The sequence below is a fragment of the Ylistrum balloti genome, unplaced genomic scaffold, assembly GCF_031769215.1.
Source record: "Ylistrum balloti isolate Yb309-2 unplaced genomic scaffold, AGI_CSIRO_Ybal_v1 Utg370824, whole genome shotgun sequence".
Classification (NCBI taxonomy): domain Eukaryota; kingdom Metazoa; phylum Mollusca; class Bivalvia; order Pectinida; family Pectinidae; genus Ylistrum; species Ylistrum balloti.
The window spans coordinates 431,087-456,754 of NW_026782476.1; the positions used below are offsets into that span (position 1 = coordinate 431,087).

Sequence of the window (25,668 nt, forward strand, 5' to 3'; positions counted from 1 at the left end):
CGCAGTGGTGTTACAAAACAAAATGGCAAGTTGGCGCAATCAATTAAACCATTAATACGGCATATATTTGTAGAAATCAATTAAGTATATAATTTGTAATGAAACACACGTATATATAATCTCTTTACATTCTACAAAATGTGTAAATACGCAATAATTACTTGTAAAAGCGATACACAGGATAGCATCGAAGATGCTGAAGCCAATCTCTATAAAATAAGAGATTTGCTATAAAATAATTATTAGATAAAAATGGTAGCAAGCACAGCAATTAATGGATAATAAAATATATCCTGATATGTAGCCAATAGCATTGTTCCTTGAGCACGTGATACACAAACGTCAAAATATATTGTCTCTGCGCATGCTTTCATATTTGACACTACCTATCACAATGAGCTGGAATATTAACGCTGTTTTTTAGTATGAGCCAGTCGTACTATTTTCGTTTTTACACGACAGCATGTTGATAAATATAACTAGGATTATTTTCCTAAATAACAACTGTCTTAATGACGTCACTGATAATTGGGTACAGAAACAGTTTAAAAACGTATGAACGTCAGGCAGCACAGAGCTCCCAACATTCACTTTTGTTCTTAGATTCTTTTTTTGAAAAACAAAAATGAATATGTTACTGTACATCATCATACCCTACATATGTCCAAATATTTCTGATTTATTTTTAGAATAACAGACTTAAGTTGTTTTTAGGGTCAATTTTATTTCTTTTTCATTAAACGGTAATGGCCGATACCAGAATGATAAAACAAGAGGCCTAAAGGGCCTGTAGTCCTTAACGGTTACCTGACAAAAATCCTGATGTAGTCTTGTGAAACACGTGAAATATACAATTTTCAAAATTTAATAATTTTGGAACTCGTAATATCAACCACGTATATTTCCTATTTAAACTATTTTGATAGTTGAAATATCCTCACACTCACTTGAGGAGCAGGTCAGTTCCACATACAAAGACTCATTATAAATCAAATTTGAACCAGTTATGTCCATGAACGTTGGACATAGGCAATAATGTTTACTTCCTGTATCAACTGACCCATCCGCGAGACTATGAAAGGGAACACGAGGGACGCATTTTCGTATATTAAAAAGAAAATTAACACTTTTAAATTCGTAAACTAAATACTAAGCTATCAGTATCACTACGCCATTACAGTTCTATAGAATGACAGAACACGTTTAAACATCATATAAATTGTCCCCTTTGGACCCATTTAAACAATTCCGTATCACATAATCCTTGAGGTCAGACAACCTTAAATTGTGCTATCCAAGGTCATGAAACAAACCGAAAAATTACTGTTGGAATCTTAAATAAAGGAAAATGGTGTTCGATTTCTGGATTCACGAATTTCCAATCCATAATTTGTGGTGATAATTCATGCAACACATTCTTGAAATCTGTTGAATAATTTATCACATAATGACGTCGACAACTAATCGATTGAATATAGTCCACAACTGTAGATGATAAAGTATATACTTTAACGTTTAAGTATATGTCACACCTTTTACACTACACTTTACATTGTTCAAGTTACGCCTAACTTTGATACTTCGTTAATGCCAATAGGATGTCTCATCCTCTAAAGATATATTGTACACCATTCATGAATTTTACTTACGTTTTTGTTCTAATTGAAAAACTTCTTGATGTAGAATATTTATCAAAACGATGATGTTAAACTGAAATTAACTTTTTTTTATAAATACAGATTGAGTAATATTCTGTATGTTGTACAATATTCCATAAGCCAGTACAATGCGAGTTGTTAAATCACAAGGACAATTTGTTAAGATGCTGATGGATAATTGTATAAATATGCCGTTACTATCACATGATGCATATGAAAGTAACCCCGTTATAGTGGGCATCTTGTCTACGTATCAAAGGGCAGTAACTGGAAATATTAGTGACACGTGATGCACGTATATCTCACTACTGCTTGTTATTGTAACTGTAACACTGTCACGTGATTCATACATGGTATGATTACACATTATTTCAGTATATAGTACTTTGACGTGAAAATAGTCTTGTAGTGTCAGTATTTAAAACTGATACCTACATTGTTAGGATATACAATGTAAAGGAAAACAAACTTTTCATTTCTCTAAATGTGGATAAAAGCGACCGAGACATTGCATTAATGCTCCGTGAAGCCGTGTTTGTTAATACTAACAGATCACTGTGACGATTTCTCCTTCACCTCGTTTGTCGTAGTACTCTGAGTGTTGTGTGTAAATAAATATATTTAAATCAACGTTTGTCATATAAATGAGATCTGCTGTAACATAAGGCGTTAATCAATACATGATCGGATCGTGAACAAGGCAGTTTTAATTGTATTTGATGTTTCACCACCAGTAGAAACATTACACTTGTGTCATGTCTCCACTGTGTAACACCTTTAGCCAGAGATAACCTCGACGCTTCACTGTGCTATCTTTTCCTCGGCCCGTAAGGTCAAATCTCCTTATAGTGTTACCTCCCCTGTAAGAATTCTTCTCCGACATTGGTAGCACACAAACACCCATGAACTCGTCCTTGATGATATTGTGATTCCAAACCTGAAGTGGAAAAATTGAATCAACGCATGTACTTAGCCTAAAGCATTGTTAATGAGAAATATACAAAAGACACATATAGTAAAACAACAAGAAAATACCAACATGTTAACGTAATCATAATCGTAAATCAAACTATAAAACTAGGGCAAACTATAAACAAAAAACGATAAATACGGAAACTCCTGAAAAAGTACAGGGAGAGTAGGGGGCGTGTCTTCTGCTTCATCGACGACTACTAACACAGTAGTTTAGAAGGTGGACATTTTACTTACACAGTAGTCTAGAGGGTGGACATTTTACTTACACAGTAGTCTAGAGGGTGGACATTTTACTGACACAGTAGTCTAGAGGGTGGACATTTTACTTACACAGTAGTCTAGAGGGTGGACATTTTACTTACACAGTAGTCTAGAGGGTGGACATTTTACTTACACAGTAGTCTAGAGGGTGGACATTTTACTAACACAGTAGTCTAGAGGGTGGACATTTTACTAACACAGTAGTCTAGAGGGTGGACATTTTACTTACACAGTAGTCTAGAGGGTGGACATTTTACTTACACAGTAGTCTAGAGGGTGGACATTCTACTTACACAGTCTAGAGGAAGGACATCCTACTTACACAGTAGTCTAGAGGATGGACATTTTACTTACACAGTAGTCTAGAGGGTGGACATTCTACTTACACAGTAGTCTAGAGGGTGGACATTCTACTTACACAGTAGTCTAGAGAGTGGACATTTTACTGAGACAGTAGTCTAGATGGTGGACATTTTACTGAGACAGTAGTCTAGACGGTGGACATTCTACTTTCACAATAGTCTAGAGGGTGTACATTTTACTAACACAGTAGACTAGAGGGTGGACATTTTACTTACACAGTAGTCTAGAGGGTGGACATTTTACTTACACAGTAGTGTAGAGGGTGGACATTTTACTAACACAGTAGTCTAGAGGGAGGACATTTTACTAACACAGTAGTCTAGAGGGAGGACATTTTAAAACACAGTAGAACAGCACAGTGTTGTTATCACTTATCATAACACTTTTTCTTAGTGTATTATCACCTTTGAAGTGAATTTCAATACATCTTTTTTATTCAATTTCAAAAAGATTTTGTTTAATATTCCCGTTCTCTAACTTTAAAGAGAATGTGTTTAAAGAACTCATTAGTTTAGATACACAGATGTTATTTTACTGTGCTAGGGAGACCATTGATCGCTCGATCGTAAACTAAGAGGCGATAACAAAGATATATGTGGAACATCACGACAAACGGTTTACTTTAAAGAGAATGTGTTTAAAGAAGACAGATGTTAGTTTACTGTTACATTGACCGTAAACTAAGAGGCGATAACAAAGATATATGTGGAACATCACAACAAACGGTTTACCGAAAGAAGACACTTACACAGACAATGTAAACTGAATACAATAGAATAAATTGACTTCCCTTACTTGTTCTATATCGATCACTGGATGAATCTGTCTGTACGACAGTTTTACAACTTGTATGTAACTTATACGGAAATTTGTAGATTTAAAATACTTTATCACTGTCTTTGGGGAAGATTGTACAAAATAAATGCAAGTGAAAAACGTTTATACAAATTTTGAATAAAATATAATTAAGCAAAACAATGAATTAAATTGCACCATAGAGCTGTTTCGTCCTTCTTCACTTGTGCACTGATATTAAGGGTCTACATAATCAAACCTAGCAGGCGGAGGGAAATCTAGAGTGATAAAGATAGATGGTAAACTCTTATAAGGAGAGGTGTTCTGTGCCACGATTCGAATTTCGATCACTAAATGTTCACAAGCAGTGTCATCAACCTGTAATCTAGAGGTTGTACAAAAGACCCGAAAGTAAATAGCTTAAATTAGATACATTGTGCCAAATAATAAATTGGTATCATACAACTGTTTCGAACTTATAAGATTCGACAGTGATGCTGTTTCTAAATTTTGAAACCTGGGAGGCGACTAAGGAAAACCAAAATGGTAAAAATCTAATATCAAAATCAGTTGCACTAGGCCATTATTCCATGCATGTCGCCATTTTACTGTATCTGATAACCTAAGAAGAACGTCAAGTACATGTGCACATTCCGAATGAAATATGGCACTGTTCGAATGAATGAATCAATGGCCTGGACAAAATACCAGCATGTTATAAAATAAGTGTCGTGGTACATTTCCTCATTAGCCTTAAACAGCAGGCTATCAATAACAGCTTTTATACTACAGAAAATTACTGTGTTAGAAGGCGGTATTAACCAAACCTTATATATAAATTCTATGGTTGTTGTTTTAGATGTTCAGTACAGAGCTACGACAACTATCAACCCTTATTGTTAATCGCGCATATATGTATGTTTAAAATAGATCTTTTCATCTCTCATAGATATGTCGAATCAATCTGAAGGTCACTGATTTAAATCCTGACTATTTGTTGTTTACTTCAGTTGACAGCATTGTTGGTTTTATCGAGGAATCTCTCACCTCTATACGGATGTCCTTGTTCGGTTTTTGTCTATAAAATGTCACTCTTTCATTCCATTCCGGATTAACAGTGTTCGGGATGCTTTTAGTCCGCTGACTTTTCTTGTTACAATGTATCACGCAGTACGGATCTGCAGCTAAGAAAATCAAAAGGAAAACAAATCGGTATATCACATTACAAGTTTCTCATTGTAGGAAAAATACAACAAATCTTAATATATTACCCGCACAAACACCTTACCGTGCCATTGTAAACAAAGAAGAACACACAGGACACAAATATTGATCAGACGAATACTTCACCTTCTCAATGTAAACCAAACAACTCGCAGAACACAAATACTGTTAACACGAACTTCATCTCCTCGATGTAAACAAAGAACACACAGAACACAAATATTGATTACATGAATTTCATCTTCTCAATGTAAATAAAGGACACACAGAACACAAATATTGAACACACGAACCTCGTCTTCGCGATGTAAACAAACGACACACGAACTTCGTCTTCGCGATGTAAACAAAGGACACACGAACTTGGTCTTCGCGATGTAAACAAAGGACTCACAGAACACAAATATTGATTACATGAACTTCATCTTCTCAATGTAAACAAAGGACACACAGAACACAAATATTGAACACACGAACCTCGTCTTCGCGATGTAAACAAACGACAAACGAACTTCGTCTTCGCGATGTAAACAAAGGACACACGAACTTGGTCTTCGCGATGTAAACAAAGGACACACAGCACACAAATATTGATTACACGAACTTCGTCTTCGCGATGTAAACAAAGAACACACAGAACACAAATATTGATTACATGAACTTCATCTTCTCAATGTAAACAAAGGACACACAGAACACAAATATTGATTACACAAAATATATCAGTGTAAATAAATACCACAAAGCTGATTTTTATATTGTGACCATTGTCTTCATATCATGATCGTTGTTTGATTTGGGAAAACCCCTGTTACTATGTAATGTATAATGTATAAAGTCTAAAATCATTATGTCTGTAACTGAATTATAGATACTTGTTTATAATCCGAACCGTGAATGTGATAGAAAATAATGATATCAAAGGTCCCATAGGCCTTAATGATCACCTGAGTTGATTATATTTTTGTTTTTAACAAATGAAAAACATAAATTTAACGAACTGCCTTATCCAATATCTAGCATATAGATTAAAGCCTGCTGAGTATTGTCTGTAGCAAGTGTGGATTTAAAGGACATTGCAGAAATTTGGACAAATCCAACTCTTACGGCCCTGAACTTAAGTTTTCTAAATACTGAACCTTCTTGACTACGAAATTCTAACCCGTTTTGTAATTCCAATTGAAAATGAGACAGATACTCAAATGTATCATTCTAAAGTGTACAGAAAAGTTTTATATGCCGCGGGGGTTGGTGGGTGGGTGTGGTGGGATGAAATACCGAGGCTAAAGACCGACAGGATTTACTATTTCGAAGCATGGTAAAATAGTGAAGTTTCATATAAATGAACTTTGTAAACTTAGCTCCTTCCCTAGATGGGAGCTGCAATACCGCGGAGCCAAGGAATCCACAAGTTCGGTTAAGCACTTGTTTTATTAACGAAGAGTACATGTGTTTGATTTTACATGCCTACATCGGAAGATTGTTTCATTCCATACAACACCTGGGAAGGAGGACCATATAATGAAAAAACCTGGTTCAATAGTTTTGAGATGTACAAGAGAAGAAAGAGCTGGTTGCAGTTAATAGGCCATCACAGATTTGGCTCGAGTTGACTTAATGCACAGAAAATTGGTTTTAGAGTGCTAACTCCACACTGAATTTCGGAAGCAGTTTCACAAATTCGTCTACTCTAGATTAATAAAAAAATGTAAATTGTTTACGACGCACGACGATGGACAAAGACGATCGCAACTGGTCACGTGAGGCTTTGCCTCAGGTGACTTTAAATATAAATAGAATGCAGTTAGAACAATCTTATATAATAAATCTTTACTGAAAATAAAAACAACAATAATTTTGCCCTTTTAATTAAGAATTAATTAAGAAGAACCTAAACCGAAACCACATGTGTTGACAAACACGCTTTAAAGGGACCAAACGCTCTCTTTTTCTTACGTTGGTCTCTTTTGGAACGAACAAATCTTACACTGATGTGTATCTGTAGTGTCCAAATTTTGACCACTCAAATCATTAGTATAAATAAATTGCCACCCGGGAAATAATCGATGGCCTAAGCCATCAATACTCGAAAGTGAGATTAAAATATCGAATGGTTTTGAATAAAAAATGTTGATTACTCTTCAGAAAAAATGCAGAAACAAACATAAAAAAAACAAAGGAGAAAAAACAGCATTTTAACTTTATCATAATCCACATTCAAATAAATCAAATAAAGCTTAATAATGACAAAAGGGAAGATTTACCGGAGACCCCAGAAAAAGCGTAAAAATATGAAATTTATTTATATCTGAACTGTTATGACTGTACATAACCATACCTCCGTCCCAATCCTGCGCCTCTAGAGCCTCAGCTCGTACTACCGTTATTTGTGTAGCGGCTACTTTGGGCTTTTTGATTCCCTTCACGCCACAGCACTGTGGTGGGCGGGGCTCATCGTCGACAAGTTCTCTATATCAAAACACAATGCCATCAATATATCTTCTAATAGTAATTAACTGTCGGATAGAAATAATACTCAGACAGTAAATTATAGCAGCTTTCTCTGAACGTTTGGCTCGCTATCTCTAGAAATACTGTACTTTCCTGCAATGGGATGAAAGATGCAAAACAGACTGTCAATGACGTCAAGGTTTGGACCTAAAAAGGTACACTTAATCAATACTAGCCAGTAATGTTTACTAATGAGGTTAAATATTAGTCCTTTATGGTTTAAATATTAAAGATCTGTAAGGTTTGATGGAATAATGTTTCGAGAAAACGGAGTACATAATAAGCAAGATCGTACCTCAACATGGGTGCTGTTGTACAGAAGACACGAAGTAAATATTTGCCCGTCTTTCCTGGCTCAAATGTAGATGGTATAATGCAGTATGTTCCAGACTTCAGGTTAATTCGCGCGAACACACCGCGCGCGTTTGAGAACGGACCTGAATGCACCCTGTCCATGCGGTCATGCATACGGTACTTCCGGTTTAGATCGGTCTGAAAAATATTATAAATATTATAAATACTGAAAAGTTGTGTTATGAACGAAGGAATGTAATATATTTAAGGTTGCGTACTAAGCCTTACACAGGTTGAATGTTGCAATATTAATCTAGATAAATTTTATTTTTTGTATTTATTTTATTTTTAAAGCTTTCCGACATACATTGAACAGAATGCAATGTGAACGCCACATCGATTAATTCATTCACTCATCCATCCACTCCCTCATCATCATCGTCATCATCGTCATCATCGTCATCATCATCATCATCATCATCATCATCATCATCATCATCATCATCATCATCATCATCAAACATCAATCATCATCATCATCATCATCATCATCATCATCATCATCATCATCATCACCATCATCATCGTCATCATCATCATCATCATCATCATCATCATCACTAGATTAGGTTTATGCCGATATACAGTTATTTTGAATTTCTTTAATTCCCGTTAAAGATGACCCCATATTGGCTGTATAAATAAGATGAAAAATGAACTAAAAGATTAGCATTGTAAAGATATCACGGATAATTATTATATTTAAATCACTGAAGCCAGGAAATGGAAAGATAAAATTCTTGCATTTTACCCGTTTTTTTATTGCAACTTTTGTATACATGACGGGTCTAACATTTCTGTGTAGAAACTTCTGTAGTTGTATTGTACCTCATGAGGATTGAAAGGTTTGGGACCAAAATGCCGGTTACAACCTAATTTGTGATGATAGTTGGAAATGTCCCTTCTGGACCATACATAAAATAGTGATTCTGATGACTACAGAGAAATTAGATAAAGTTTTGTGCTCTTTAAACTCTATAACGCTACAGTCTCTATAACACTATAATCATACATCGTGTTAGCAAGTGTTGACATCATACATAGATAGATTTTAATTTTTTTTATGCAACTTGTAAAATTTTCGATTATATCAGATGTAGTGATAACATTCGACAAATACCTTCATCACAGTACAGCCTATAGTGTCGTTGCTTTTACCCTTGTCTTTGTCTATACGTTTGTCCCACTGCTCCAGTGACAGTAAAACCTCGGCGTCGTCCTCCTCCACCGTAAATACATACTGAAATATGTAATAATTATAGGGAACATCACATACTCATCATTTACACCTCGACGTCGTCCTCCTCCACCGTAAATACATACTGAAATATGTAATAATTATAGGGAACATCACATATTCATCATTTACACCTCGACGTCGTCCTCCTCCGTAAATACATACTGAAATATGTAATAATGATAGGGAACATCACATATTCATCATTTACACCTCGACGTCGTCCTCCTCCAACGTAAATACATACTGAAATATGTAATAATTATAGGGAACATCACATACTCATCATTTACACCTCGACGTCGTCCTCCTCCTCCGTAAATACATACTGAAATATGTAATAATTATAGGGAACATCACATACTCATCATTTACACCTCGACGTCGTCCTCCTCCACCGTAAATACATACTGAAATATGTAATAATTATAGGGAACATCACATACTCATCATTTACACCTCGACGTCGTCCTCCTCCTCCGTAAATACATACTGAAATATGTAATAATTATAGGGAACATCACATACTCATCATTTACACCTCGACGTCGTCCTCCTCCGTAAATACATACTGAAATATGTAATAATTATAGGGAACAACATCACATGTCATCATTTACACCATCATTTACACGTCGTCCTCCTCCACCGTAAATACATACTGAAATATGTAATAATTATAGGGAACATCACATACTCATCATTTACACCTCGACGTCGTCCTCCTCCACCGTAAATACATACTGAAATATGTAATAATTATAGGGAACATCACATATTCATCATTTACACCTCGACGTCGTCCTCCACCGTAAATACATACTGAAATATGTAATAATTATAGGTAACATCACATACTCATCATTTACACCTCGACGTCGTCCTCCTCCACCGTAAATACATACTGAAATATGTAATAATTATAGGTAACATCACATACTCATCATTTACACCTCGACGTCGTCCTCCTCCGTAAATACATACTGAAATATGTAATAATTATAGGTAACATCACATACTCATCATTTACACCTCGACGTCGTCCTCCTCCGTAAATACATACTGAAATATGTAATAATTATAGGTAACATCACATACTCATCATTTACACCTCGACGTCGTCCTCCTCCGTAAATACATACTGAAATATGTAATAATTATAGGTAACATCACATACTCATCATTTACACCTCGACGTCGTCCTCCTCCGTAAATACATACTGAAATATGTAATAATTATAGGTAACATCACATACTCATCATTTACACCTCGACGTCGTCCTCCTCCGTAAATACATACTGAAATATGTAATAATTATAGGTAACATCACATACTCATCATTTACACCTCGACGTCGTCCTCCTCCACCGTAAATACATACTGAAATATGTAATAATTATAGGTAACATCACATACTCATCATTTACACCTCGACGTCGTCCTCCTCCACCGTAAATACATACTGAAATATGTAATAATTATAGGTAACATCACATACTCATCATTTACACCTCGACGTCGTCCTCCTCCGTAAATACATACTGAAATATGTAATAATTATAGGGAACATCACATACTCATCATTTACACCTCGACGTCGTCCTCCTCCGTAAATACATACTGAAATATGTAATAATTATAGGTAACATCACATACTCATCATTTACACCTCGACGTCGTCCTCCTCCGTAAATACATACTGAAATATGTAATAATTATAGGTAACATCACATACTCATCATTTACACCTCGACGTCGTCCTCCTCCGTAAATACATACTGAAATATGTAATAATTATAGGGAACATCACATACTCATCATTTACACCTCGACGTCGTCCTCCTCCACCGTAAATACATACTGAAATATGTAATAATTATAGGTAACATCACATACTCATCATTTACACCTCGACGTCGTCCTCCTCCACCGTAAATACATACTGAAATATGTAATAATTATAGGGAACATCACATACTCATCATTTACACCTCGACGTCGTCCTCCTCCACCGTAAATACATACTGAAATATGTAATAATTATAGGGAACATCACATACTCATCATTTACACCTCGACGTCGTCCTCCTCCACCGTAAATACATACTGAAATATGTAATAATTATAGGGAACATCACATACTCATCATTTACACCTCGACGTCGTCCTCCTCCACCGTAAATACATACTGAAATATGTAATAATTATAGGGAACATCACATACTCATCATTTACACCTCGACGTCGTCCTCCTCCACCGTAAATACATACTGAAATATGTAATAATTATAGGGAACATCACATACTCATCATTTACACCTCGACGTCGTCCTCCTCCACCGTAAATACATACTGAAATATGTAATAATTATAGGGAACATCACATACTCATCATTTACACCTCGACGTCGTCCTCCTCCACCGTAAATACATACTGAAATATGTAATAATTATAGGGAACATCACATACTCATCATTTACACCTCGACGTCGTCCTCCTCCACCGTAAATACATACTGAAATATGTAATAATTATAGGGAACATCACATACTCATCATTTACACCTCGACGTCGTCCTCCTCCGTAAATACATACTGAAATATGTAATAATTATAGGGAACATCACATACTCATCATTTACACCTCGACGTCGTCCTCCTCCACCGTAAATACATACTGAAATATGTAATAATTATAGGGAACATCACATACTCATCATTTACACCTCGACGTCGTCCTCCTCCGTAAATACATACTGAAATATGTAATAATTATAGGTAACATCACATACTCATCATTTACACCTCGACGTCGTCCTCCTCCGTAAATACATACTGAAATATGTAATAATTATAGGGAACATCACATACTCATCATTTACACCTCGACGTCGTCCTCCTCCGTAAATACATACTGAAATATGTAATAATTATAGGGAACATCACATACTCATCATTTACACCTCGACGTCGTCCTCCTCCACCGTAAATACATACTGAAATATGTAATAATTATAGGGAACATCACATACTCATCATTTACACCTCGACGTCGTCCTCCTCCGTAAATACATACTGAAATATGTAATAATTATAGGTAACATCACATACTCATCATTTACACCTCGACGTCGTCCTCCTCCGTAAATACATACTGAAATATGTAATAATTATAGGGAACATCACATACTCATCATTTACACCTCGACGTCGTCCTCCTCCGTAAATACATACTGAAATATGTAATAATTATAGGTAACATCACATACTCATCATTTACACCTCGACGTCGTCCTCCTCCGTAAATACATACTGAAATATGTAATAATTATAGGGAACATCACATACTCATCATTTACACCTCGACGTCGTCCTCCTCCGTAAATACATACTGAAATATGTAATAATTATAGGGAACATCACATACTCATCATTTACACCTCGACGTCGTCCTCCTCCGTAAATACATACTGAAATATGTAATAATTATAGGGAACATCACATACTCATCATTTACACCTCGACGTCGTCCTCCTCCACCGTAAATACATACTGAAATATGTAATAATTATAGGTAACATCACATACTCATCATTTACACCTCGACGTCGTCCTCCTCCACCGTAAATACATACTGAAATATGTAATAATTATAGGGAACATCACATACTCATCATTTACACCTCGACGTCGTCCTCCTCCACCGTAAATACATACTGAAATATGTAATAATTATAGGGAACATCACATACTCATCATTTACACCTCGACGTCGTCCTCCTCCGTAAATACATACTGAAATATGTAATAATTATAGGGAACATCACATACTCATCATTTACACCTCGACGTCGTCCTCCTCCACCGTAAATACATACTGAAATATGTAATAATTATAGGGAACATCACATACTCATCATTTACACCTCGACGTCGTCCTCCTCCGTAAATACATACTGAAATATGTAATAATTATAGGGAACATCACATACTCATCATTTACACCTCGACGTCGTCCTCCTCCAACATCAATACTTACTTCTACTACAAAGTGTGATAACCATCACAGTAGTAATTGTCATCATTACCAATATGATACCCTCTAAAGGATTTTTCCCTTTCAGAGATATTCGGCATACGAAGAGGAATTATTGTAGAATATGACGTCACGATGCTGTCAACATTATAAACGACTCTCTCGACGTTTTATAAAGAGCACTGGGCCAATGGCCTTTATAAACCGTCGAGAGTCGCGTATAATTAAATTCAAGGAAGAAAAAAAAAACAAGACAGATCAATGTGGCTGCTTTTGTTGTGAACGGAGGTGGAATATTTAGCGGTGATAAAGTCAGCAAGGTAGGAAATAAATAGTGCTGACGCAGCGAATTGATTCTCGACAAAGATTCATCAGACTGCTTTCTAGTTTTACAATTCAAAGCCAACTTATCATCTGGTCTCCCTTTATTTGTTTTTGCACTAAACGGCAATAAAATATCATATTGGCGACTACTTGAATTTCCTCCGTGAATGTTCGGATATAAAGTAAACACATAGTCTGATGTGTTGCGTTCTGTGAAGAATGCTTAAGATAGACAGAGTATCTAATTCGGAGACATCACAGATTAAATACAGTTCCTATTTACCTTTTGTAGATAAAACACGTTATCGTATATATTGAAGCCAAAAATAATTTCTCCAAAGGTGTATAACGTACCTATGTTTGATAACAATGCTTTATAGTGGAATATTGCAATAATTGTGACAAGTATTTGCATTTTTTACAAAGAATCTTGATATAACACAGTCACTTCGTCTATATACCAAAGACACTTCGTCTAAATACCAAAGACACTTCGTCTGTACACTACCGACACTTCAATATACCACCGACACTTCATCAATATACCACAGGCACTTCGTCTATATACCACAGACACTTCGTCTAAATACCAAAGACACTTCGTCTGAATACCACGGAGACTTCGTCTATACACTACCGATACTTCAATATACCACCGACACTTCAATATACCACCGACACGACATCAATATACCACAAACACTTCGTCTATATACCACCAACACCCCGTCTATATACCACAGACACTTTGTCTATATACCACCGACACCCCGTCTATATACCACTGACACCCCGTCTGTATATCACCGACACCTCGTCTATACACCATCGACACCTCGTCTATACACCATCGACACCCCGTCTATATACCACCGACACCTCGTCTATATATCACCGACACCTCGTCTATACACCACCGACACCTCGTCTATATACCACAGACACCTCGTCCATATACCATAGATATTTCGTCTATATACCACCGACACCCCGTCTGTATATCACCGACACTTTGTCCATATACCGCAGACACCCCGTCTATATACCACTGACACCTCGTCTATATACCAGATATTTCGTCTATATACCATCGACACCCCGTCTATATAACACAGACACCTCGTCTATATACCACAGATATTTCGTCTATATACCACCGACACCCCGTCTATATACCACCGACACCTTGTCTATACAACACCGACACCTCGTCTATATACCACCGACACCCCGTCTATATACCACCGACACCCCGTCTATATACCACTGACACCTCGTCTATATACCACAGATATTTCGTCTATATACCACCGACACCCCGTCTGTATATCACCGACACCGCGTCTATACACCACCGACACCTCGTCTATATACCACCGACACTTTGTCTATATACCACCGACACTTTGTCTATATACCACAGACACTTTGTCTATACAACACCGACACCTCGTCTATATACCACCGACACCCCGTCTGTATATCACCGACACTTTGTCCATATACCACAGACACCCCGTCTATATACCACTGACACCTCGTCTATATACCAGATATTTCGTCTATATACCACCGACACCCCGTCTATATACCACTGACACCTCGTCTATATACCACAGATATTTCGTCTATATACCACCGACACTTTGTCCATATACCACAGACACTTTGTCTATACAACACCGACATCTCGTCTCTATATCGTCTCTATACTACCGACATCCCGTCTATATAACACAGACACCTCGTCTATATACCACAGATATTTCGTCTATATACCACCGACACCCCGTCTATATACCACCGACACTTTGTCTATATAACACAGACACCTCGTCTATATACCACAGATATTTCGTCTATATACCACCGACACCCCGTCTATATACCACCGACACCTTGTCTATATACAACACCGACACCTCGTCTATATACCACCGACACCCCGTCTATATACCACCGACACCCCGTCTATATACCACTGACACCTCGTCTATATACCACAGATATTTCGTCTATATACCACCGACACCCCGTCTGTATATCACCGACACCGCGTCTATACACCACCGACACCTCGTCTATATACCACCGACACTTTGTCTATATACCACCGACACTTTGTCTATATACCACAGACACTTTGTCTATACAACACCGACACCTCGTCTATATACCACCGACACCCCGTCTGTATATCACCGACACTTTGTCCATATACCACAGACACCCCGTCTATATACCACTGACACCTCGTCTATATACCAGATATTTCGTCTATATACCACCGACACCCCGTCTATATACCACTGACACCTCGTCTATATACCACAGATATTTCGTCTATATACCACCGACACTTTGTCCATATACCACAGACACTTTGTCTATACAACACCGACATCTCGTCTCTATTTCGTCTATATACCACCGACACCCCGTCTATATAACACAGACACCTCGTCTATATACCACATATATTTCGTCTATATACCACCGACACCCCGTCTATATACCACCGACACTTTGTCTATATACCACAGACACCTTGTCTATACAACACCGACACCTCGTCTATATACCACCGACACCCCGTCTATATACCACCGACACCCCGTCTATATACCACTGACACCTCGTCTATATACCACAGATATTTCGTCTATATACCACCGACACCCCGTCTGTATATCACCGACACCGCGTCTATACACCACCGACACCCCGTCTATATACCACAGACACTTTGTCTATATACCACCGACACTTTGTCTATATACCACCGACACCCCGTCTATACAACACCGACACCTCCTCTATACAACACCGACACCTCGTCTATATACCATCGACACCCTGTCTATATACCACCGACACCTCGTCTATATACCACCGACACCCCGTCTATATACCACCGACACCTCGTCTATATATCACCGACACCTCGTCTATACACCACCGACACCTCGTCTATATACCACAGACACCTCGTCTATATACCACAGACACCTCGTCTATATATCACCGACACCTCGTCTATATATCACCGACACCTTGTCTATACACCACCGACACCTCGTCTATATACCACAGACACCTCGTCGATATACCACCGACACCTCGTCTATACACCACCGACACCCCGTCTATATACCACCGACACTTTGTCTATATACCACAGACACTTTGTCTATACAACACCGACACCTCGTCTATATACCACCGACACTTTGTCTATATACCACTGACACCTCGTCTATATACCAGATATTTCGTCTATATACCACCGACACTTTGTCTATATACCACCGACACTTTGTCTATATACCACCGACACTTTGTCTATATACCACAGACACTTTGTCTATATAACACCGACACCTCGTCTATATACCACCGACACCCCGTCTATATACCACTGACACCTCGTCTATATACCAGATATTTCGTCTATATACCACCGACACCCCGTCTATATACCACCGACACTTTGTCTATATACCACAGACACTTTGTCTATACAACACCGACACCTCGTCTATATACCACCGACACCCCGTCTGTATATCACCGACATTGCGTCTATACACCTCCGACACCCCGTCTATATACCACCGACACCCCGTCTATATACCACCGACACTTTGTCTATACAACACCGACACCTCGTCTATATACCACCGACACCCTGTCTATATACCACCGACACCTCGTCTATATACCACCGACACCCCGTCTGTATACCACTGACACCTCGTCTATATACCACTGACACCTCGTTTATATATCACCGACACTTCCTCTACATGTATACACCTGATACATATTCACCGTCAGATAGTACCATTGAAATTCTTGGCAACTGTAGACTGTCACTGTCACACCATATAATAAACAACGAGTATTGTTCTTTGGAAGACTATGTCAAAATACACAAGGGGTTGTTCAATTTAACATCGGTATACTCGGATTGGCAGAATGTACGGAAGTCTCTTGGGCGCTGAATATCACAATGTATTTTTTGTACGACCAGGAAGAGTTTGCGAACAGTTTTATTTCACACGGATGTTTCCCTAACAAAATCGCCTTGAAATGTATAGTAAAGGATGCAATATCAAAAACTTCTGAATGTAACAGGGAAAGAGCGCATATTAAAACGGACTGATCTAACTCGTTTTCAGAATATCCATCCAAGCATCGCTCCGCATAAACTATGGTTATTGTGCCAAAAAACACCGAAGATATGCAGAGAAATCGGGTTTCTTGTCAAACTTGGTGCCCAACCGATTACCGGTTGTATCTGCGGTTCTTGTGAACAAAATGTTGAAACATTGTGAACTATTTATCAATAGACTGTCGGATATATTTTGATGAAAGTGACTGTCTCACAACAACAATAGTGAATGTACTTTCGGTTGTTCAGAGCGTTAGTATTCTAAGTGATGTAAACAAAGCGTAGTCCAGTTGACTACAGTACATTGTTACCATCTGGTGTTTTTGGTCTATAATCTGTTTACCGTCTCGTATCTCGTCACACTATGTTCGACCTTAATGTACATAGAATTATAGAGCAGCCGAAAAAGCAGAGTCTGTACCATCTCGTACACTACGTACGTCAGTGGTAATACGCTACACACTGGTCATTTGTCTGATGAAGGTGACCGTGCGGTCATCGAAACGTCCAACTCTAATCATCTACTGGTTGTGTTGTAAGAACTTCTATTCTAATGACATGACCAACCCGAAGAAAATGTTTATAAAAAAAAATTCAAAATGAAGTCTGCACTTCTGCATTGGTTGCAGCGCCTGTAGTGTGAATTTACATTATATGTATATCGGAGGAAAAACTGTTTAATGGCCAAACCATATCTCGTACATAGTTGTTTTATTTTCTAATTTTCTACCACAGGCACTTCGTCTACATATATATACCACAGAGACTTCGTCTACATCTATATACCACAGACACTTCGTCTACATCTATAAACCACAGGCACTTCGTCTACATCTATATACAACAGAGACACTCCGTCTACATCTATATACCAAAGACACTTCGTCTACATCTATATACTATAGACACTTCGTCTAACTCTATATACCACAGACAGTTCGTCTAACTCTATATACCACAGACACTTCGTCTAACTCTATATACCACAGACACTTCGTCTACATCTATATACTATAGACACTTCGTCTACATCTATATACCACAGACACTTCGTCTACATCTATGTACCAAAGACACATCGTCTACATCTATATACCACAGACACATCGTCTACATCTATATACCACAGTCACTTCGTCTACATCTATATACCACAGACACTTTGTCTACATCTATATACCACAGTCACTTCGTCTAACTCTATATACCACAGACACTTCGTCTACATCTATATACCACAGTCACTTCGTCTAACTCTATATACCACAGACACTTCGTCTACATCTATATACCACAGACACTTCGTCTAACTCTATATACCACAGACACTTCGTCTACATCTATATACCACAGACACTTCGTCTACATCTATATACCACAGACACTTCGTCTACATCTATATACCACAGACACTTCGTCTACATCTATATACCACAGACACTTCGTCTACATCTATATACCAAAGATAATTCGTCTACATCTATATACCACAGACACTTCGTCTACCGAAGTACTTCGGGGTCTCCTGAAACAGACTTATATTTTTGACAGATATGTACTGTTGACAAATTTACTCAAATAAAATGTATTAGCATTGTGCGTGTTGTGGATGAGATTGTCACTGTTATCTCATATACAAGGGAGATATTATGACAGCATCATTTCACCGTGACCAACCTATCATATTGTTAACTTAAAGGATGTTGAGTCACCTTAAAGCCCATACCTGCGGATTGTTGAGGAAAGATCCATTGTTTCCACATCCACCACACCTGTCTTGGCGTTTCCACTCGCCGAAAGCTTTGCCTTGTTTCCAAGTTTTCTTGAAGGAGAAGAATGACGTGTTGATCATGTGACAAATATCCATGGAAGTGAAGTATCGATAAAAGTCCTCAAACGCCATCCTGGAAAAAATATGATATCCTGTTACATGGTAGTATGTAGTAGTGTGAACTTCACGTCATTCGAAGCTGCGTAACTTAACAAGTGGTACTTGTAAAAGCAAACTTGGTTATATTGTAAAACAGTAATTGTACTTCATTAGTGGTATCCCGTCAGAAACATTGTAACGATGTGCAACAGTTAATAGTGTAAATAACTAGGATGTCTCGCTGTAAACTTGGTAGTATAATACCATTAGTGGATATCTTGTTACAAACCTGGTAGTGTAATATATTAATGCATAAGTGCGTGTTTAGTGACGTAACCCGTTTGTAGACACAAAGACATATGTACGTGCTAAGTGAAGTAGACCATATATAGACACAAGACACATGCATGTGTTTTAGCGAAGTAGACCATTTGCAGAAACAAAGACACATGTATATATATGTTTAGTGGCGTAAACCATATATAGACACAAGACACATGTATGCGTTTAGTGAAGTAGACCATTTGTAGACACAAAGACACATGTATGTGTTTAGTGAAGTAAACCATTTGTAGAAACAAAGACACATGTATATGTTTATTGAATTAGACTATTTGTAGAAACAAAGACACATGTATATGTTCAGTGAAGCAGACTTTTTGTAGACACAAAGACACATGTATGTGTTCAGTGAAGCAGACCATTTGTAGACACAAAGACACATGTATGTGTTTAGTGAAGCAGACCATTTGTAGACACAAAGACACATGTATGTGTTCAGTGAAGCAGACCATTTGTAGACACAAAGACACATGTATGTGTTTAGTGAAGTAGACCATTTGTAGACACAAAGACACATGTATGTGTTTAGTGAAGTAGACCATTTGTAGACACAAAGACACATGTATGTGTTTAGTGAATTAGACCATTTGTAGAAACAAAGACACATGTATGTGTTCAGTGAAGCAGACTATTTGTAGACACAAAGACACATGTATGTGTTCAGTGAAGCAGACCATTTGTAGACACAAAGACACATGTATGTGTTCAGTGAAGCAGACCATTTGTAGACACAAAGACACATGTATGTGTTTAGTGAAGTAGACCATTTGTAGACACAAAGACACATGTATGTGTTTAGTGAAGTAGACCATTTGTAGACACAAAGACACATGTATGTGTTTAGTGAATTAGACCATTTGTAGAAACAAAGACACATGTATGTGTTCAGTGAAGCAGACTATTTGTAGACACAAAGACACATGTATGTGTTCAGTGAAGCAGACCATTTGTAGACACAAAGACACATGTATGTGTTTAGTGAATTAGACCATTTGTAGACACAAAGACACATGTATGTGTTTAGTGAAGTAGACCATTTGTAGACACAAAGACACATGTATGTGTTTAGAGAAACAGACCATTTGTAGACACAACCATTTGTAGACACAAAGACACGTGTATGTGTTTAGAGGAACATACCATTTGTAGAAACAAAGACACATGTATGTGTTTAGTGAATTAGACCATTTGTAGAAACAAAGACAAATGTATGTGTTCAGTGAAGCAGACTATTTGTAGACACAAAGACACATGTATGTGTTCAGTGAAGCAGACCATTTGTAGAAACAAAGACACATGTATATGTTTATTGAATTAGACTATTTGTAGAAACAAAGACACATGTATGTGTTCAGTGAAGCAGACCATTTGTAGACACAAAGACACATGTATGTGTTTAGTGAAGTAGACCATTTGTAGACACAAAGACACATGTATGTGTTTAGTGAATTAGACCATTTGTAGACACAAAGACACGTGTATGTGTTTAGAGAAACAGACCATTTGTAGACACAAAGACACATGTATGTGTTTAGTGAAGTAGACCATTTGTAGACACAAAGACACGTGTATGTGTTTAGAGGAACATACCATTTGTAGAAACAAAGACACATGTATGTGTTTAGTGAAGTAGACCATTTGTAGAAACAAAAACACATGCATGTGTTTAGTGAAGTAAACCATTTGTAGAAACAAAGACACATGTATATTTTTATTGAATTAGACAATTTGTAGAAACAAAGACACATGTATGTGTTCAGTGAAGCAGACCATTTGTAGACACAAAGACACATGTATGTGTTTAGTGAAGTAGACCATTTGTAGACACAAAGACACATGTATGTGTTTAGAGAAACAGAACATTTGTAGACACAAAGACACATGTATGTGTTTAGTGAAGTAGACCATTTGTAGACACAAAGACACGTGTATGTGTTTAGAGAAACAGACCATTTGTAGACAAAAAGACACATGTATGTGTTTAGTGAAGTAGACCATTTGTAGACACAAAGACACGTGTATGTGTTTAGTGAAGTAGACCATTTGTAGACACAAAGACACATGTATGTGTTTAGTGAAGTAGACCATTTGTAGACACAAAAACACTTGTATGTGTTAAGTGGCATAAACCAATTTTAGACACAAACAACGACACAGGTACGTGTTAAGAGGCGTGATATATCTATAGACACAAACAACGACACAGGTACGTGTTAAGAGGCGTGATATATCTATAGACACAAACAACGACACAGGTACGTGTTAAGAGGCGTGATATATCTATAGACACAAACAACGACACAGGTACGTGTTAAGAGGCGTGGTATATCTATAGACACAACGACACAGGTACGTGTTAAGAGGCGTGATATATCTATAGACACAACGACACAGGTACGTGTTAAGAGGCGTGGTATATCTATAGACACAACGACACAGGTACGTGTTAAGAGGCGTGGTATATCTATAGACACAACGACACAGGTACGTGTTAAGAGGCGTGGTATATCTATAGACACAACGACACAGGTACGTGTTAAGAGGCGTGATATATCTATAGACACAACGACACAGGTACGTGTTAAGAGGCGTGATATATCTATAGACACAACGACACAGGTACGTGTTAAGAGGCGTGATATATCTATAGACACAACGACACGGGTACGTGTTAAGAGGCGTGATATATCTATAGACACAACGACACGGGTACGTGTTAAGAGGCGTGATATATCTATAGACACAACGACACGGGTACGTGTTAAGAGGCGTGATATATCTATAGACACAACGACACAGGTACGTGTTAAGAGGCGTGATATATCTATAGACACAACGACACAGGTACGTGTTAAGAGGCGTGATATATCTATAGACACAACGACACAGGTACGTGTTAAGAGGCGTGATATATCTATAGACACAAACAACGACACAGGTACGTGTTAAGAGGCGTGATATATCTATAGACACAAACAACGACACAGGTACGTGTTAAGAGGCGTGATATATCTATAGACACAACGACACAGGTACCTGCTTTATGGTGTAAACCAGTTTTATACACGACACATGTACCTGTTTAATGGCGTGAACTATTTTTAGACACACCCTTAAATGTACGTGTTTAGTGACGTGATGTTATCGTAGATATGCTTTTTGAAAAACAATATATATCTGAATTACACTTTTCCAATCGCCCCATTAAATATCAAGCGATCCTTATTGGATTAAGGATGGTATGTGCCGACATTATGTTAACATCAGGTATATTAAGGTATGTAATGTGACATTGGTAGGACAATTAATTACGAAAATAATACCACGTAACGTTTGAAACATGGATATCACCCTAAGCAACATCCAATTCTCATCGCCTAATAAAAACAGTAGATTGGTACTAAACAGTCTACGAGATCAAAGCATATGTCGACCAGGAACTAACTACGACAGAACATATTCAACACAGGAAGACAACGGAAACGTTTTAATGAGTCTCCATGGAAACCAACAGTAGCAGAAAGTATTTTTGAATATCGATTTATACGAGACACAATGAATTCTACTGTTCACTGTATACATGTGCTCTTGATGTTAAAAGCATCAAATTATGAAAACTTATTAATTCTACATTGCGATGTTATACATATATAGTCCATTACATCCGCTTTTGATTTCTCTATAAATCACCTCACACCTCAGTCACCCCATGATTACTGTCTAGGAGCAGCTGCATGATGCTGGTAAACAAATACGTATCAAAAGATGAAATATTTTAGTAAACCATGATAAGCAATCCAAGAACTCAATTTCAAAATAACAAAAACATTTAAATAAGCAAATAATTTCCTGTGCCACAATTTACAATGAGCGAATCATTCTTTGTTTATCTATGACTTCATATCAGTTCAGTTCCTAATTACCTTGTACTTTGCGATACCTCAGTTCATACAGATAATCAACATGTACATTCGAATCTGCAGGCAACTTACCAAAATTCACCGTTGTCATCAAACGTCAGTCCAAGTTCCTTTTTGTCACTTTCACTAACCTTTTTCCATTCAGAAGACCTACACAATAAAAAAATCAATCTTAAGTCGGGACAATAAAAAAAACCCAACTTTATTTTGATGCCATATATGGAGGAAAACGTCGTGTCCATGTGATGCAAAAGGTTTCCAAATGTTAACTAAGTTCAATAAAGTTTACCATCAGCGTTTTGTCATTTTTCCCGTTCGCATTATTGAAACTTTTTTCATTTCCGATTTTCGAACAGTTTGTTTATGTTTAAAGCTTGACCAACTCCCTATTCATTTCCGGTGATCATTACTCCTTTCCCCTCTAAAATTATCATGTATTCTACTGGTTGTGTTATAAGAACTTCTATTCTATTGGCATTACAAACCTGAAGATAATATCACAAAAATATTTACATTTCCGGTTATTGTTTTTTTTAATACATAGCACGTTGTCATGGTTACGTGCTTTCTGTTATAAGTTTCCATGTACACGTCAAAACCAGTGTTTATCTTCAATCATACCCATCACTCCAAGGTCCTCTCCATTCCGTTCCTCCCCAAGGGTTTCTTAGTCGTATCATGTTCATCTTCTGTCGGTTGAACACAGCGAACAAATTTTTACCTACAAGCTTGATTTTCTTGACGGCTGTGATACTGTAAGCATGTCCTTTGACTAATCCACATGACAGTTGCGACTCCATCTCTCGTCCTGTAGCCTGTAAATATAAATTAACTTTAGCAGGTCTCGTATTACTGTAAATACATATTGTAAAACTTGTTGTCGGTACAAGGTCTTCTAAAGGAAGGTGTTGTTGTATTTCGTATAAATGATCGTCTTTCTTTTCTTCTATAAATATATTTCCCTATCCAATGAACATGCACTTACAAAGGAGAATTGTGGCCTGATAAAAATGCAACTGGCTCTAAGTCAAATTGGGTAAAAAAATGACCATTTTGTTCATGTAAAAAATGCCAAGATACAAAGCATAACACGATCTTTCCTAATGGACGAAGCGCTGATAGGATTCGATCGATGGACTTTAGTCTGCTCTAATAAAACGATCATTAGAGACAGGTTGTGTACGACATTAAATTAGGATTACGGCCTACCCTTATTGAAGCGCTCATGAGAGACCGATTATCAAAGGAGTTCCGGAGGATCTTGAAGAGTTTTTTCTTGTCCTCTTCTGTTCGATAATCCTCTAACTCTATCCCTTCTCCCACTCCACCTGTCATGTCCACCATAGCGTCCCGTGCCTTCCCAGCTATCAGAGACTCGTAGTCTCCGAACAATCTACAAGTGAACAATAACTGGCGCTATTCATGTTTTACATTATTCAACATTATGGAACATACTTTTGTTAATAGTACATTGTAAGTTGTTTTAGAATCTTTGAGCAAAAAGTGTATATTTAGTTTAAAAAACATTTTATTTCCGACATTTACATATTACAAGAACAACTACAAATAATGAAAAGAGGAATGGAAAACAAGCTGGAATTGAACACTGGTTCAGTTTTAGTA

The 25,668-nt window shown here is 37.4% G+C and overlaps 1 protein-coding gene across 1 annotated transcript in view; it reads right to left on the reverse strand.

Annotated features, from left to right (window-relative positions):
- Positions 1–1,710: 1,710 nt before the first annotated feature.
- The window catches only part of LOC132558781 (calpain-5-like), a 40,713-nt gene continuing 16,755 nt past the window's right edge, over positions 1,711–25,668 (reverse strand). The window contains exons 5-13 of the mRNA XM_060223387.1: positions 25,255–25,438; positions 24,667–24,860; positions 24,118–24,195; positions 19,640–19,817; positions 9,262–9,381; positions 8,083–8,279; positions 7,615–7,745; positions 5,100–5,236; positions 1,711–2,595 (exon numbers count right to left, since the gene is read on the reverse strand). Of these exons, the coding sequence (XP_060079370.1) occupies positions 2,401–2,595; positions 5,100–5,236; positions 7,615–7,745; positions 8,083–8,279; positions 9,262–9,381; positions 19,640–19,817; positions 24,118–24,195; positions 24,667–24,860; positions 25,255–25,438 (1,414 nt within the window). The 3' untranslated portion in view covers positions 1,711–2,400. The remainder of the gene's footprint in view (positions 2,596–5,099; positions 5,237–7,614; positions 7,746–8,082; positions 8,280–9,261; positions 9,382–19,639; positions 19,818–24,117; positions 24,196–24,666; positions 24,861–25,254; positions 25,439–25,668) is intronic.